The 16,388-nt window shown below is 35.5% G+C and overlaps 2 protein-coding genes and 1 long non-coding RNA gene across 6 annotated transcripts in view; 1 reads left to right on the top strand and 2 right to left on the bottom strand.

The window, feature by feature from the left end:
* The window catches only part of LOC141376396 (uncharacterized), a 387,511-nt gene extending 386,337 nt beyond the window's left edge, over positions 1–1,174 (bottom strand). For 2 of the 3 annotated variants that reach the window (XR_012386404.1, XR_012386402.1), the window contains exon 1: positions 772–1,144. This is a non-coding gene — a long non-coding RNA (uncharacterized lncRNA). Of the gene's footprint in view, positions 1–771 lie in introns of all 3 variants that reach the window. The other variant, XR_012386403.1, reaches the window with a different exon arrangement.
* The window catches only part of alcama (activated leukocyte cell adhesion molecule a), a 104,104-nt gene extending 93,719 nt beyond the window's left edge, over positions 1–10,385 (top strand). The window contains 5 exon segments of one of the 2 annotated variants that reach the window (NM_131000.1): positions 1,338–1,467; positions 4,457–4,483; positions 4,764–4,878; positions 5,135–5,258; positions 8,944–9,113. In NM_131000.1, coding sequence (NP_571075.1) covers positions 1,338–1,467; positions 4,457–4,483; positions 4,764–4,878; positions 5,135–5,225 — 363 coding nt within the window. In that variant the 3' untranslated portion in view covers positions 5,226–5,258; positions 8,944–9,113. 2 annotated transcript variants of the gene reach the window in all.
* An 81-nt stretch (positions 10,386–10,466) lies between these two features.
* The window catches only part of cblb (Cbl proto-oncogene B, E3 ubiquitin protein ligase), a 146,879-nt gene continuing 140,957 nt past the window's right edge, over positions 10,467–16,388 (bottom strand). Inside the window, exons 17-19 of the mRNA XM_073914915.1 lie at positions 14,837–14,992; positions 14,633–14,755; positions 10,467–12,766 (exon numbers count right to left, since the gene is read on the bottom strand). Coding sequence (XP_073771016.1) covers positions 12,516–12,766; positions 14,633–14,755; positions 14,837–14,992 — 530 coding nt within the window. The 3' untranslated portion in view covers positions 10,467–12,515. The remainder of the gene's footprint in view (positions 12,767–14,632; positions 14,756–14,836; positions 14,993–16,388) is intronic.

The raw sequence follows: 16,388 nt of genomic DNA, 5'->3' as shown, positions 1-16,388 counted from the left end.
TAAAAGTTTTGAAGTTGTATTTTAAAATTTGTTATGGTTTCCTACAACTATTAAGCAGCACAAATATAATTATAACATTAAATATAGTTATTATGCAGCAAATGATATATTTTTCTAAAATAATTTCTGAGGAATCATGTGACTTTGTAAAATCTGTTTTGCAGTCACAATTTTTAAAATGTTTACAGTAGTTTTGAACTGCAGAAATATTAGTATTTATAAAATAAATTAGCTTTTTAGGTCCAATAAATGGAGTCTTGTTCAGCATAAGATGCTCAAAAAGCAAAAGATGAGCAAAAGATACTCAAAAAAGTTAACACTATGCAAAGTAGCACAAGTAAAAATCTGTTTAAGAGAGAATTGTCACCTGTTTGTTGTTAAATGTTTACATGTGTTACAAATGTAAGTATAATACTCCTGAGATTTACACTAAAGTTAGAAAAGTTCCACAAAAGGGAAAAAATTACTTAACATTTACTCACAGTGATTGAAAATTGTTGTGAATTTCTTTAGACTGTTGAACACTAAAAAACATATTTAGAAGAAAAACAAAAGCAAGTGACCACTGACTTCCATAGAAGGCTACTTAAACAAAAATGGAAGTCAATAGGTTTCCAGCCTACTTTAAAATATCTCCTTTTGTGTTCAACAAAATGAAGTAAAACATATTTGGAACAAGTAAAGGCTGAGTAAATGATGACAGATTTTTTTTACTTGGGGTAAATTATCCCTTTAACTTGTTTTTAACCAAATAAAACATAAGCTACCTACTTGTCAGTGTCACCTTGTAGCTCCACAAAACTTTAGACGCAACGCCTTCACCATAATAATACTTGAATTGTGTTTATATGAACTAAATTGTGAAGTACATTATATACTATTTTTAATCTGAACTTGATTAAGTCTTAATGGCTTCTTATTTTCTGCTATATTTCGTTAGCTTTGTTCCTGTGGAGGCATCAGTTACTGCTCTCAGTGAGTGGTTCAGCACTCACTGCCTGCCTTAATGACACAGATACTGAAGTGTGTTTGCGGTTTGCGATGGAAACACATTTAATGGCTGTGTGAGATTTTTAGTCCAACATTACGTGTTTTCAGATCCTGAATTGTGTGTATGTTTGTTTCCGTTAACGCTGGGTGTGGTGGTGGTGAGGTGTACATACGCTACGTTACTAAATGAAACTAGTTGAGGATCTTTCGCGCCCTCTAGCGGTGAGGTGTATTAAACAGCGCCTCAAGCAAAGAGTCATAATTAAACCAACCTGTCGAAAAACATTACCTAAATGTACTAAAATGATTTAAAGATAACCTGAAATTGTCTGTTGGTTGTCTTGCAGGATGAAACATCGTATGTCAACGGAAAAGCCACATACAAACTGACGGTGGTCCCGAGTAAGAACCTCACCGTCAGCTGCCTCGTGACCAATAAACTCGGTTTCGACACAAAGGACATCAGCGTGTTTTCCCGTAAGTACCGAAGAGGTTTCCTGCTGTGAAGGCCGCTTACTAACCACTCAATCGATCCCCTTTAAAAGGCTCATATTATAGGGCTGTCAAGAACAGATTTAGATTAAAACAACCATTGGGATACATATTTACCATGGATAATAACGTATTAAAGTGGTTTGAAGTGGAACAAACATGTATAGATCAAAAATAGATAACCACTGTAGATCAAAAACACTGAAATATCATGTTTATTTGAGCCATAGATGTGGAAAATGGGATATTGTTTTCATTAAATGTCAGATATAGGATAAATAATGTGTTTTCCTGCTTCAACCAGAATAATAGGTTATTTGCTAAATTGTCCCTCAGGCTATCTTTGAGGCTCTTTTTTCCTTCATTAGAACCTTAAATTAGATTTTTAGCTAAAAATGTGGTACTTGGTTAATCACAAACTGCAAATCTACTGCCGACTCTTTTTAGATTCAAAACATACACAGGCAAAACAAAATTAATGTGCACACCTGTGATTATACAGAGGTCTAATTAAGTGAACAGATTAATGAGTTTAGCTGCCTTCATGTAATCATAATTATTCTAATTAGAAGATTTGACTTGTGAAAAAGGGTTTTCATCCAATAATTTGTATTACAACTAATTCTAGGACTCAACCATTTGTAGGACCCGCACCGTGTTATGCCATAGATTAATTTAGGCCCTGTTTTGGGGTATAATATCACTATAGAATTCCAAATACAAAGACATGAACAAGGTGTGCAGGTTAGTGTATCGTTTATAAAAAAAATTAGGGGAAAAAATTGTACACTACCTAACAAAAGTCCTGTCGTTGATCCCAGTTGTAAGAGCAACAATAATACCTTGACATCTTGATCATTTGGAAAAGTGGCAGAAAAAAAATCACCTGTTGAACCCAATCATCACAAATACTGCAGAAAACCTATTGAAACCCACATGGACCCAAGAATCTTACAGAAATCAGTCCAGTTTGGTAAAGGAAAAATCATGGTTGGGGGTTACATTCAGCATGGGAATGTATGAACGATCTGCAAAGTGGATGGCAACATCAACAGCCTGAGGTATCAAGAAATTTGTGCTCCCCAATACATTACAAACCACAGGAGAGGGCAAATTCTTCAGCAGGATAGCTGATTCTCATACTTCACCCTCCACAAAGTTCCTGGAAGCAAAGAAGGTCAAGGTGCTCCAGGGTTGGCCAGACCAGTTGTCAGTATGAATATTATTGAGCATGTCTTGGGTGATAAAGGAGGCAGCACTGAAAAATCCAGGGAGATCTCTGGGACTCCTGCAAGAGCGCTTTCTTTGTCATTTCAGATGACTTTATTAACAAGTTATTTGAGTCACTACAGAGATGTATGGATGCAGTCATCCAAGCTCTAGGGAGTCATACAAAATATTAATTATTTTCCCACTAAGCCATGACTTTATATTCTATAGTGTAAATTATTTCTGTTAAGTGACAAGACTTTTGTCTTAGCAAAAATTACTGTCCAAATAAAAGAATTAAAAATCAAGGCATAATCATATTTATTTTGGTAAAAGAAGCGTAATTTATAGGTCTTTGCCTTTGATATAAGCCACTTCTGATTCCAATTGATCAACTAGAAGTCAAGTTATTATTTGCTGTTCCTAAAACTAGAAAAAGGAGACAAGACTTGCCAGGTGTATTTGGTACTTATAATTATACTGGATGTGCAACCTATATTTTGAGTTTGCACCTGTGCATATATCATTTACGCAACAGGAAACTCTGTATTGTCATGAACAAGCTCAGCTTTGCTTTATTTAAAAAAAAAAAGCGTTTCATTTCTTGCACGGACCTATAGCTTTTCTTAATGTATCATTAGGAGCCACTAGTATTCATTCTGTTTTGCCTGTTTATGTTTTAAGCTACATTTCTTGAAAGACCAAGCTTTTATAAATCCTTTCATGACAAAATTCAATCTTTTAACATTCTACTGAAAAATAATACAATTCTAAGATGAGCTTAGGGCTGGGCTAATAAACGATATTATGCATCGAATCGCGATAAAATCTATGTCAGTAACAATGATAAGCTCTGGACTTTTTTACTCTGTATTGATCTAAGACCCAATCACACAGCAGGAATGTGCAATAATGTGAATCTAGAAGTGTGTTAATATAAGAGATGTACCGAATATTTAGCCACCGGAAATTTATCGGGCAAAAATATGTAATGCTATTCAATGGACCCTCTAATTTTTGTGGCTTCAGTCATTGTTGGGATGCTCTTTTAAATCTGGAAGCATGACAACTGATACCAAAATATATATCGCTATTGTTCAATATGGAAAATAATTATCGACATTGCATTTTTACCATATCGCCCAGCACTAGATGAGGTAGATTATTTTATTTTATTTTATTTTTTTGAGCAAGTTGTTCCTTTAAGGTTTTTTTTGTATTGAGAATAAATAGTTTTGACAGCCCTGATAGATGCCATATCTAACATCATTTACACGCATGTGAGGAGATCTGTGAAAACTAGCATGTTTCGCAGAATTTTGCTTGTTGCACTATTCAAATGCAGGGTGATTTACAGTAGTGGTCATTTTACAATACTGTAATTATTAGAAGTGTGAACACTGGAAAGACAGGACTGGCTGCTCTCTCTCAGGTCCTGTTGTTCACTCACAGGGCATGAGACACTGTCTTTCTCTCTTGGTTCTGGCTTTGGCTCGGGTTTTGTTTGTCTGTGTCAGGGTGCTTGGACTGCTGTCCCTTTTCCTCCTCTTCCTCTTTCTCTTCTCTTTCCGACTGCTACCGCATGCTTGTGGTCTCCTTTACTAGAATCTGATTGGAAAACACTCACTTCTGATTTAAACTGGTTTTGCATCTAAAAACCACAGTTGGGTGGTGGCTTTTTCCCCCTACCAAATTTGTGTAAATGCTAGCTACTTTAGGTTTAATATTGCACCCAAAGTTAATTTGATTTTATATCTGATTTCAGTATTTGAGGAGGACAAGCCCAAACCAGGTAAGAGAATCTGATTTCATTCACTTCAATTTCACTTTAAATCAATTAGAATTGATAAGATTACGAGTCGGAGGGTGTCAAGCATCCTGACATCATGCAAACTCTGCTTTCACGTCACACCTACAGGAAAAAAATGCTTCTTCAAATAATCCCAGCACTTATTTTGGTCTCAAATAGCAGAATTCTATCCATCATTTTTTATTTCCCAGGTCTCCCTTTCCTGGTCAGGAGTCATAATGCTTTTAGAGGAAGTCATAAAGTGCTATATTTGTATCTTTAGGAAAAAATGAAGATGGCGCAGACCAGGCCAAAGTGATTGTGGGTGTCGTGGTTGGACTGTTTCTAGCCGCTGCCCTGGTGGGACTCATCTACTGGTTGTATATCAAGAAAACAAGGTAAGACATCGCAAAAACAAGTCAAGTATGAAGAAGTGCAGCGTGCAGCGCCTAAATCATACTCTACGTTTAAATTACAAGCTGTATATGGGATGAAGTACGTGTGATTGCAGTAGAAGTCACCGTATCTGCTGTTATACATCATCATGATTTGTTCAGATTGACATGAGAAGCGGAGTGAGGCAGAAGCGGTGTAGCCGCAGAGCTCAGTTTGAAATGTGCTGAAAGATTAATCAAGGTAAAATTGTCCTGTTAGACAAGGCAGCTGGAAGACCGGAGAGAAGGAGACTGGCACTTCAGAGGAGAGTAAGAAACTGGAGGAGAACAATCATAAAGCAGATGTCTAAGAGTGGAGAGAGCCGTCAAACGGAACGAAGAAGGTGAGGAGATTTTTCTTCGCAGTTTTATGATATTAAAAGCACAGGGCAAGGTCTAAAAATCACACCTTTCATTGAAAAAGTATATATTTCTGGCTATAAAATATGTCATTAAATATTTCTTACAGTTTAAAAAATTTTGTATGTCCATATATTTCCTTAGAGCTTTAATTATAATAATAATATTATTAATTATTCAAATTTATAAAGCACTTTGCCAGACACTCAAAGCACTTTACACATTTTTGGGAGATCATCTCCTCATCCACCACCAGTGTTCAGCATTCACATGGATGACGTGACGACAGTCGTATTGCACTAGCTGGTTGGTGAAGAGGAGAAAGAGTGATGAAGCCAACTACGATATGGGGATGGTTTGTTTCATCGCAGCTCTGCCAGTGAGAGTGGTTGAGCTCAAGTGCATCAATTGAAAAGCTAATGTAAAGGGGACGGGCATGTCAGATACTAGAGAGCATTTGATTGGTCATGATTTGATGAGAAACTGAAGTATAAAGTGACGTGAGTTTCAATCTTAATAGAAGAGATATTAATAGTTGAGGACAAAATTAGTAGTCATATGATGCAGACTTTTAACCGTAAAACACTTTCAACTTTTTTTATGTAACATAATTCAGGATGTTACTTGGAATCTTTCACATGAATATTTGCTGATTAACAAAGTAAAAGTAATTACATAGATGCTATCCTTGTAATAGTTTACTCAGTAAATATATGCTAGATATTGAAAACAAATGTATATGTTGTGAAGAAACCATTGTTCATCTTTTCTGTGTACTTGTTTGAAACTGTTTTGGACAGAACTATGCATCTACCTCTCAGAAAAGACAAATGTAGAAATTTGTTTAAATACGTTTGTCATCATTTTCATTTCTTACAACTTTAAATCTTGCCTTCAGTACATCGTTAATCTTTTTTATTATAATGGGGAAGTTTTTTATTCACAAGGGTTAATTTTGGGTTAAAGACGACAATTCGGGCTATTTTTATTGAATCATATATTTTGTCTTAATGCGCATAAAAAAACTGAGAATCTTTTAAAAGTCAAAAATGGCTTTCAATGTATAACCTTACAGTTAAAGTCAGAATTATTATCCCCTTTGAATTATTAGCCCCCCTGTTTCTTTTTTTCCCCAATTTCTGTTTAAGAAGATTTGTTTCAACACATTTCTAAACATAATAGTTTTGATAGCTCATTTCCGAAGACTAATTTATTTTATCTTTGCCATGAAGACAGTAAATAATATTTGACTAGATATTATATACAGCTTAAAGTATACAGCTTAAAGCTTATTATATATAGCTTAAAGTGACATTTAAAGGCTTAACTAGGTTAATGAGGTTAACTAGGCAGGTTAGGGTAATTAGGTAAGTTATTGTATAACGATAGTTTGTTCTGTTGACTATCGAAAAAATAGCTTAAAGGGGCTAATAATTTTGACCTTAAAATGGCTTTTAAAAATTTAAAACTGCTTTTATTCTAGCCAAAATAAAACAAATAGGATTTTCTGCAGAATAAAAATATATAAAAAATATTATCAGACATACTGTAAAAATTTCCTTGCTCTGTTAAACATAATTTGGGAAATATTTAAAAAGAAAAAAAATCAAAGGGGGTTTAATAATCCTGATTGCAACTGTATCTTTCTTTCAGAAAGACAAATGTTGAAATGTGTTTGTATACTTTTAAAATAACTTTCTTTTATTACAACTTTAAATCTTGTATTCTGTACATTGTTTATGTTTTTTATAATGTTTTTGTTTTTTTTCACAAGTGTATTTTTTTTTTTTAAGTTTCCAATTCTGGCTTTTTTGTTATTGACTATAAGTCATATAATTTGTCTTTAATGAGCATAAAAAACAAAAAACAAAAATCTTTTAAAATTAAAAAGTGTCTTTCAATGTATAATTTCCCGTTTTTTCTCTTTTTATGCAGATTGTATTTTTTTCTGAGGTTCTTATTTTCTGCAATCTATTGTTAACTATTGTTTAAAAGCAATAAAAAAAATGTTTAACCATTTAGGCAGAAGTAAGAAACTACAAGCTTTACATATTTATATCAGTTTTATATCTTCTTAATGTGACTCTATATACTAAATCCTGGTCAATAATGTCTGGTCTGGTAAATGAGTTGTTTTTCACTTCCCACAAGTTGAAGAGGAACACTGAAACCTTTTGGATTCTGTTATTCTCATTTCTGAGAATTAATATGTGGAATTTTTCATTTGTCATCATAAAAAGGTGTGCTGATAAATTATTCACTGAGGTGGAAATTTTCATTTCATTTACAGCAGCAAAGTTTCAAACCACTGTTTTTACAATGTAATGTAATTCATGCAGTGTGTTACATTAATACTACAACACGTAATAATAGTGAAGTTATATTACTAATAAAGGTACCAACTCATTTTTCAGTGGCTTTCAATTAGGGCTGGGCCGATAAATATGATAAGCACAATAATAAGCTCTTGACTTTTTTTACTCTGTATTGATAAAACAGATCACACTGCAGAAATGTGCAACAATGACAATCTAAATGCGTGTTGATATTAGAGATGTACCGAATTTTCGGCCACCAACAATTTATCGTCCGAAAATGTTATGCCATTTAATGGACCCTCTAATTTTTGTGGCTTCAGTTATTGTTGGGATGCTCTTTTAAATCTGGAAGTATTGACAACTGATATCGAAATATATACCGTTACCGTTCAATATGGAAAATAATTATCGACATTGCATTTATGCCATATCACCAAGCCCTACCTTCAATTAAGTACAATACTAAATATGCCAACTACAGTTGTGTGTTTTTTATTGTTCTGTCGTATTTAAATGAATATTTCTCTAATACCATCAGTGGGTGGCGCCAAGTGCTTGCCTTCATGAGACACTCATTGAACCCATGAAATCAAAATAAAGTTTTTTTACTTGTTAGTATCGGTATTAATCATTTATAAGATATCTTTAAGCTAGTGTGCTCCAAAACAGTGACAAAATTCCCGTTAACAAGATATAAAACTGATATCAACATATAAAGCATATAGTTTGTCACTTCCGCCTAAATGGATCAATGGTTTTATTCACGTCATACTTCAAATCATGACCAATCAAATGCTCTCTAGTATCTGACATGCCCCGCCCCACTTGCTTTTCATTTGATGCACTTGAGCTCAATCACTCTCCTTGGCCGAGCAGTGATAATACACAACGCTATTGGCTGCTTTATATAAAAAAAAATATATAAAAAAAAAAAAGAAAGGGGAGGAGCTACATTATGTCCCACTCTCTTATGGGCTGTATGCGAAACTGCAAACTTCCATACCATACTATACAGTATGCTAAAATCATGTTCCATAATGTTCCAATTCATAGAATTCATAAATCAGTACCCGGATGACTTACTACCATGACAAAATGGCGGACGTAGTGTGTCTGAAATCATTTATACTTTTCACATATATACTGTATACTGTATACGGTTTCAGACACAGCCATAGTGTTTTGGCTGAGATTACGTCAAACATCAAATAAAAATGCACATTTCAAAGCACTTTGCGGGACCTTGAATGCAAACGATTAGTTCAAAACACCCAGTTCATTTAGAAAAGCTTCTAAATGCCACATTTAAGTCTTATCATGTTTTAAATATGTCTTTGTATATTTTTGTCAGGTTTGAACCAGGAAAGAGGCCTTGTCACACTGAATGTGCAGTACTACACACTTCGATCATCTTATTCCAGACATCTGATTGGACGGCGACGCCTCCTTCTGGCTGCTCGTGCGCATACCGCATCGCAGAATGTTTCCAAAATATTTCCTACTCCAAACAAACAATTTCCTAAAAAAGAAAAAAAGCAAAGAAAAAAAAAGAAAGAAAGAAAGAAATCCCACCACCACGATCCAAGAGTGTAAAACCACTTGTGTTGTAAATTTAGTCTGCACTGAGGACTGCTTTTATTTTTGATCGATTGCGATGTTTTCTTTTTGTGTTCCCCGTGAATGTTCTTCGTTTCATACGCATTGCTGATGTGGTGGGCACAGCCGTTTTGTTTCCCTTCTAGTATTAAAAAAAGAAAATGTAAATTCGCTGTACACTTTTTAGGCCTGTGTAAATAAGTCAGGGGAGTGCATTCACTCTGCTTAACGTTGGGATTATTATTATTTAAAAAAAGAATAAGGATTGTGGGACTACATATCGAAACTGCACAGTCCCTTCGGAAAAACAAACACCCAAGATCGCAGTCGGATGCTGGAAGAACGATGACTTCACTGCTGTTACACCTCTGTTCGCTCATCTTTTATTTATTGATACCTCTTCATGTTGTTTCCTCTAGTTCGAAAGTGGCTAAGTAGTGAAACGGGTTTAGACAATTAGCATAGCATAGGGAAATATCCTGCTACACCCAGTGGCCTTCAGGTTGCACTGCATGATGTCATAGTTGTAGGAGTTCAGCAGAATCCAACGTAGCGACTTAGACGTGCATTCAATAGAAATAAGCAAACATCCCACTCTCGGTTTCAATCTGGGTGCTAGCAACCTTGCATGCAGAGCCTTTATTTTTGTGGGTAGGAAGTAAACTATTAAAGGATAGCCCCTTATTCTGCCTTAACAGAAAGAGTTGGAAACGAATCCAAGTATGTTAATGTGAAACCTCACTGTATAGCCTTTTCGGTTTTGCACTTCCCTCAGACTACATTTCATTTTCTGTATGTAAAGCATTTGTCAGGTTGATGTCCTACACTGTAGTCTTTAGGGATGGTCTGAAGCGATTGTTTTTCCGTTCATTGTGGTCTGAAGAAGCTGTAAATATGTTTGACTTGTGTTCGGCTATTTATAAAAGTGTGAGAAGGATAGCTGTGCTTCTGCTTAGTCACTAAAGAGACCCTTTTCAGTTCTAATGTACTCATCACGGATGTTTCGAAGAAATCTAGCGCTCACTTTTTTGTTTTGCTCCACAAAACGAGTGTTTTGAATGTTCACGCATATTTTGAACCATCAGGTCAGCAGTGAAACCAAAGAGGGTAACCGCAAAAGAAGGCCATAAAGTATTGTAAATACTGACTTTTGTTTTTGTACTTTTGTTGACAATAAAAGTGTAAATTTTAATTAAATGTTTGATTTGTTTTTTTGTTTTTTTTCCGATGGGTTATGGGGCAGGGGGGAGGTCAATAAATCCAAAAACACAAGTAAGCTAATGTTAATACTGGCTTTTATAAAATGTTTTTTTTTTTTTTTTTTCTCCACAAGAACAGATCACGGGTTACCAACATTACTGAAAGATGAAAATAATCTCTGAGAAAACTTTTAACAAAGTATAAATTAATTGCACACGTCACTGGTTTCAACTGATCCACAAGGCATTTCCCGACAAACTTAAAATCTCTGGTAAAAAAAGAAAAGAAGAAGAAGAGGGGAAATGAACAGAAATCATCCTCTTCCGCTGGAGGGTCCACTCAGTTCGCAGACGTTCAAGTGTAAAATGGAGAGCGAGGCCAGTGCAAAAAATGAAATTTCAAGTTCAAGAGAGAAACCTGATAGGGAGGAATGGCCAAAGCCAGCAGGGAACAAAAAAGTCAAAGCTGTCCAGCTTAAATCCCCAGAATTCCCATGACGTTGTTGCTTAATCTTCAGTTTGTGGGTGACGTCAGATTCACTCGTGATGATCATCTGCGTGTTTTTTGGTTTGTTTGCAAGGCGCTAATACTAACAATGCATGTCCACTTAATTTTTACTATTAAATTGTTTTATTTTGCATATTGCGTCAGTGCAAGTGGGCTGGGGGTGACTGAAATTAGGAAAAGGGAAGGAATGTAAAATAAATAAAGCAACCGATGCATTCGGAGGGGGCGCAGACATTCGGGGTTGTTTAATACACGAGTTCACAGTCCCTTCTATTTACAGAAGATGGAACCACCATGTTAGCCCTTGCTTGCTAATGCTGACATCCAAGCAAATGTTGAAGGCGAATGTTCAAGGGATAGTTCACACACGAATGTACTCATTCACTCACCCTCAGATCATCCAAGCTGACTTTGTTTATCAAAAGAACATTAAAAAACTATTTTAGTGGAAACTGTGGTCTCTGGTGATTTATAAAATGCAACGGTTACCATTTAAAATGGTTAATACTAATTTAAAACATGTTGCTTTTGACCATAAATTGAAGTCTTGTGAAATAAAACAATTTGTACGTAAGAAAAAAACATTATTAAAAACATAATTACAACTTTGGCTGAGTACTAATGTTTAGCTAGCACATTCAGTCTGTTTTGCTTCTTGAGACCTCAATGTATTGTCAATGTATTCATTTAATTTTGCCTGTATATGTTTGTTAGTTTCCCAGTGTTGGGTTGCAGCTGGATGCATCCGCTGTGTAAAACAAATGCTGGATAAGTTGGCGGTACATTCCGCAGTGGCGGCCACTGATTAATAAAGGAACTAAGCCGAAAAGAAAACAGGTGAAGGATGTTTGTCGTTGTTTTTTACCTTTAAAGTAGCCATTGACCTGCATTTTATGAATCAACAAAAGGCTAAAAATCCCCTGAAGTTATCTTGAAAGGCCTGAGGGTGAATAAAGGAATAGCACATTTAAATACTGGGGTGAACTATCGATAAAAAAGCAGCAACCTCAAATAAAAAGAGAGAACTGTGAACCTGTTATTCAGAATCAATCTCTCTGCCTCAGAAGATGTGATCTGGTTTATCATGTTCATGGCAAATAACCAAGAAAAGAAAAAGAAACGCCACACCGAGAGCCATTACTGTGAAATTCATGAAACTAGAGAGGCCAGAAGCTAGTGGCTGGACGTCTGTGTGTGTATGTGTGTGTGTGTTTGGTGGGAGCAGCAGTGGCAGGAAAGCCATGAACAGCCTGCAGACACTGGGCAACACAAACCGAAGAGATCAGAGCTGCTCTTTTCCATCCGAACCAATTGGTGAGAAACACAAACTCTGAAGGATGCATCAAACCCACTCTGAAACGTGGACGGACACCTCCAAAATACGAAAAATTGTATTTCAGCTCCTCTGTGGAGCTGACCTGAGCGCTGCACATAAGCCACGTCACTGTAAACACAAGGCTTTTTTGTTTTTCACAGGATCCCAAAAGCAACACTCAGTTAGGCTCCTTTTGGCGGGAAAAGCGCACGTTTTCGTCTTGTTTGGCAAATTCGCTAAACGAAAGCAAGCGGTTTGTACGCTTTAGAATCAGTTGTAGTTTGTTTGAAACTTTTGGATGTGGGCTACAGGCCCTGTCTGGGGGCGACTAGCGCAAACTCGCGCAAAATGTTCCGTGCCACGTCCACCTTGTTTTGCGCGATCATCAGCGCTCGTTTGACGTCCTCGAACGAGTATCCTTCCCCCATCAGCTTGGCAATCTTGGCGTCGACGTTCTCCCTGGACGATTCGTGCGGTCTTCTGTGGATGTCTGGCGGGATGATTCGAGGAAGTGGTTTTGGAGGTCTCTCAGGCGCCCTGAAACAATCTCCGGCCACTGTAGACGGGAAACAAAGAGTGTTTTAGTCAAAATGGGCCACTGAGAGTGGATGGTAGCAGCTCGGCTAAAACGGCTCTGAACACATTAAAAAGCCATTACAGGCTAATAATTAATAATTCATTGAGCGCATTCATCTCGATGGCTAATGGCTTCATTTAATAAACCTGCAAGGCTATTATGTATTCAGAACAACACTGCGCTCACAGCTGTTTTATCAGGAAATGACGGGAGTATTTTTGGCACATTCTGCTCGTGCTGGAAATGTTGTGGATTTTTTTTTTCTTCTCATAAATATTTTATAAATATTACACTCATTTTAGGCTTAAGGTTTGAGATGCTAGGTTATATTGTGAATACAATAAGTAGGATTTATACTTTTTCTTATGAAGTGGCAAAAATCAAACTTGACTGAGGCTAGTGGGCTGTAAAATAGCTACCATGGATAAATTCCTAATTTATTTAAACATTTAAAAATGACTAGAAAACATTGATTTATCTTAACTGCTTCAGTAATTTTACATTTTATAATAAACTTACTGCAGTAAAAGAAAAACAATCTTATTTATAACAGAATTACACTAGTTTTTGCCTTGATTTGCTCACCGATGTCTTCTGCATTGTCCTCTATCCCTCGAGTGACAGTATTTACAATTTAAAAATTTGATTTATTTACAACATTTAATCGAAACATTTATTTTGAGTTTGCTTTTTTGTAGCTCAGCAACAAAACAAACTAATTACATCAAGTTAGAAATCTCTGTGTTAAAAGCGTTCACCCCAACCCTCTCCATTATTCTCACTCTCTGCTCAGATGGGATGGTGGGCCATATGAAAGGTTACAATGGGCCAACTTTGGCCCGCAGGCCATAGTTTGAGCATCTATGATTTATAATAATGCGTTTATACTCAATGTACAGTTGAAGTCAGAATTATTAAAACCCCTGAATTATTAGCCCCCTGATTTTTTTCAGCACATTTCAAAACATGTATTCATTTTCTTTTATGCTTGGTCCCTTTATTAATTTGGGGTCGCCACAGCGGAATGAACCGCCATCTTATCCAGCACATGTTTTAGTCAGCAGATGCCCTTCCAGCTTTACCTTATCTCTAGGAAATCCATGGGGGAAACCGGAGGACCTGGAGGAAACCGGTTTTGGCCAAATTTTGACCTTAAATTGTTTAAAAAAATAATTTAAAACTGCTTTTATTCTAGCCGGAATAAAAAAAATAATTCTTCTAGACTTTCTCTAGAATAAAAAAATATTATCAGACATACTGTAAAAAAATTGTTGCTCTTTTAAACATCATTTGGCAAATATTTAAATGAGAAAAAAAATCAAAGGGGGGCTAACAATTCTAATTTTAACTGTACATATATTTTTGTTTTGTTTAAGGAATTCAAAGGAATCAGTTATTAGAGATGAGCTATTAAATCTATTATATTTAGAAATGTGTTGAAAAAAAATCTGCCCTCTGTTAAACAGAAATTGAGGAATAAAATAAACAGGGGGGCTAATAATTCTGACTTCAACTGTGTATAAATTATAATTTATTATAATTTTTTTTTTTTTAGAATAATAATAATTTTTATTATTTTATCATTTTTTATCATTTTTATTGTTTTATTATTTTTATTATATATTATCAATAATTTGCAAAAAAATATGTGGATGGATCACCCAAATCAATCTCATGAGCTGGGCTTGTTGTGTGTGCATAAATTTAATTTTCCCTGTATCAGATGAGCTTATAAAATATGCAAATGAGCTCATAAAATATGTAAAAGAGTTCATTTTAATAAAACCACACATGCCAAATGTAAAGACAAAGAACAATCTACAGCCTTTATTCAGTGTGTAATACCTGATGTGGGCGGCAGCTGATCGTAGTCTTGCGGGGCCCTGAACGGCGTCTTCATGTTGTCACCTGTTTGTCTCCGTACTGGAGGACTGGGAGCCGAGTTATTCAATGAGTCTATGAAAGTGTCTGTAAATCACAGCAATAATTAAACACCAGAATAAACCTCATCATGGCAGTACTGGATATTTATTGTATGGCTGGTCTCACCGGGGCTGAGTAAAAAGTGGTCGTGTCCCGATGAGGGTCGGGCAGGCCTGGGGTATAAAGACGAGGACGAGGCTTCCGTGAAACTATTCCTGATTGGTGGAGGAGGAGGAGGCTGAGATGGAGGAAGAGCGTTGAATGGGTCTTCCATTGGAGATGCTGGAAAAACAGAAAGAGAGAGAGAGGATGGTTCTTTCTATGTTTACATTATGCCTCAGCAATCTCTCTTTTCACCAACAGATGGAGGTAAAATATCACTCAGGCCTATGATTAAATCTTTAAAGAGATATGTTCTAAAACTTGATGCATTTACAAAGATAAAAGTTCTAATACACATTAAATATCTATGATACATTCAAACAAAGTTTTAAACATGTTAAACTTGTACATTTATTGCAGTATAGACAGCATTATGGACTCAATTACTTTAAATCACATGCTGTCAATTTTATGCTTAAGATTATCTGGGAAAGAAGCCCTTGCATTTGAAGTAAATAACAGATTTTCTGTTAACACTTTACAATAAAATTCCATTATATTAAGGTATTAATTAACATTTACAAACAACAAACAATACAATTATTAATATCTATGTATCTTCGTTGACGTTAATGAAAACAACTGCTTAATGCACTGAAAAATTAATGTAAAAGTACAAATTTTTGTCTTTTTGAACATGAATGTCCTTGTTATATTCATATTCCATATACACATAATTTTCAGCAAACCTGAATATAATAATATAATATAATATAATATAATATAATATAATATAATATAATATAATATAATATAATATAATATAATTTAATTTAATATAATTTAATATAATATAATAATTTTAAACATTAAAGTCCTGGGTGTATTAATATTAATATATTCATTAATATTAATATACAACCATAATTATTTTAACGTAATAAAATTATTATTTCCTCCTTTTCCTATGTCATTAACTATTAATGATCTAGGAGTATTTAGTATTTTCAAGCACTTAACCCTCTACCGCATGGTGTTGCCATATGGCAACATGACTGTGGCGAGGGGACGTGGAATGAATGGAATGAGGCTACCGCGTAAGTGGATGCACCTGCGGTGCGCACCGGCCTTGAATCCCACGGAAGGAGCTCTGGACAATAAAAGGAGGAACGATGGCAGAGAAAGCCGAGAGAGGACCGGGCCCGATCATATTGTTTTACTTTTGCTTTCAGTTCACGGAGACTGCCATCCCTGTTATTAATAAATAATTTGAACCTGTGTCGGTTCTCCGCCTCCTTCTTCTCAGCGGCCAAAGGGCTGTGAACTTTATTACAATGACATTTATGTTAACTTCCCTGCCACTGTTTTTTAAAACCAACATTTTTTAAAACCAACATTTTTTAAAACTAAGCCAATGATGGCTTTAGTTATGTCACATGACGTGCATTGTTTTTCTGTGGCGCAATTTCTGACAGGCAGGTTTATTGTGAGTAGTTGCTGAACGCAAATGAAAACCTCAATAAACACAAAGGATCAAATTATGTCAGATCCACAAATAATTCTGAGATATCACCTA

This window comes from Danio rerio, chromosome 10, assembly GCF_049306965.1.
Source record: "Danio rerio strain Tuebingen ecotype United States chromosome 10, GRCz12tu, whole genome shotgun sequence".
Taxonomy (NCBI): domain Eukaryota; kingdom Metazoa; phylum Chordata; class Actinopteri; order Cypriniformes; family Danionidae; genus Danio; species Danio rerio.
Note: the sequence above shows the minus strand (reverse complement) of the source record. Positions and strands in the feature narration are given on the sequence as shown.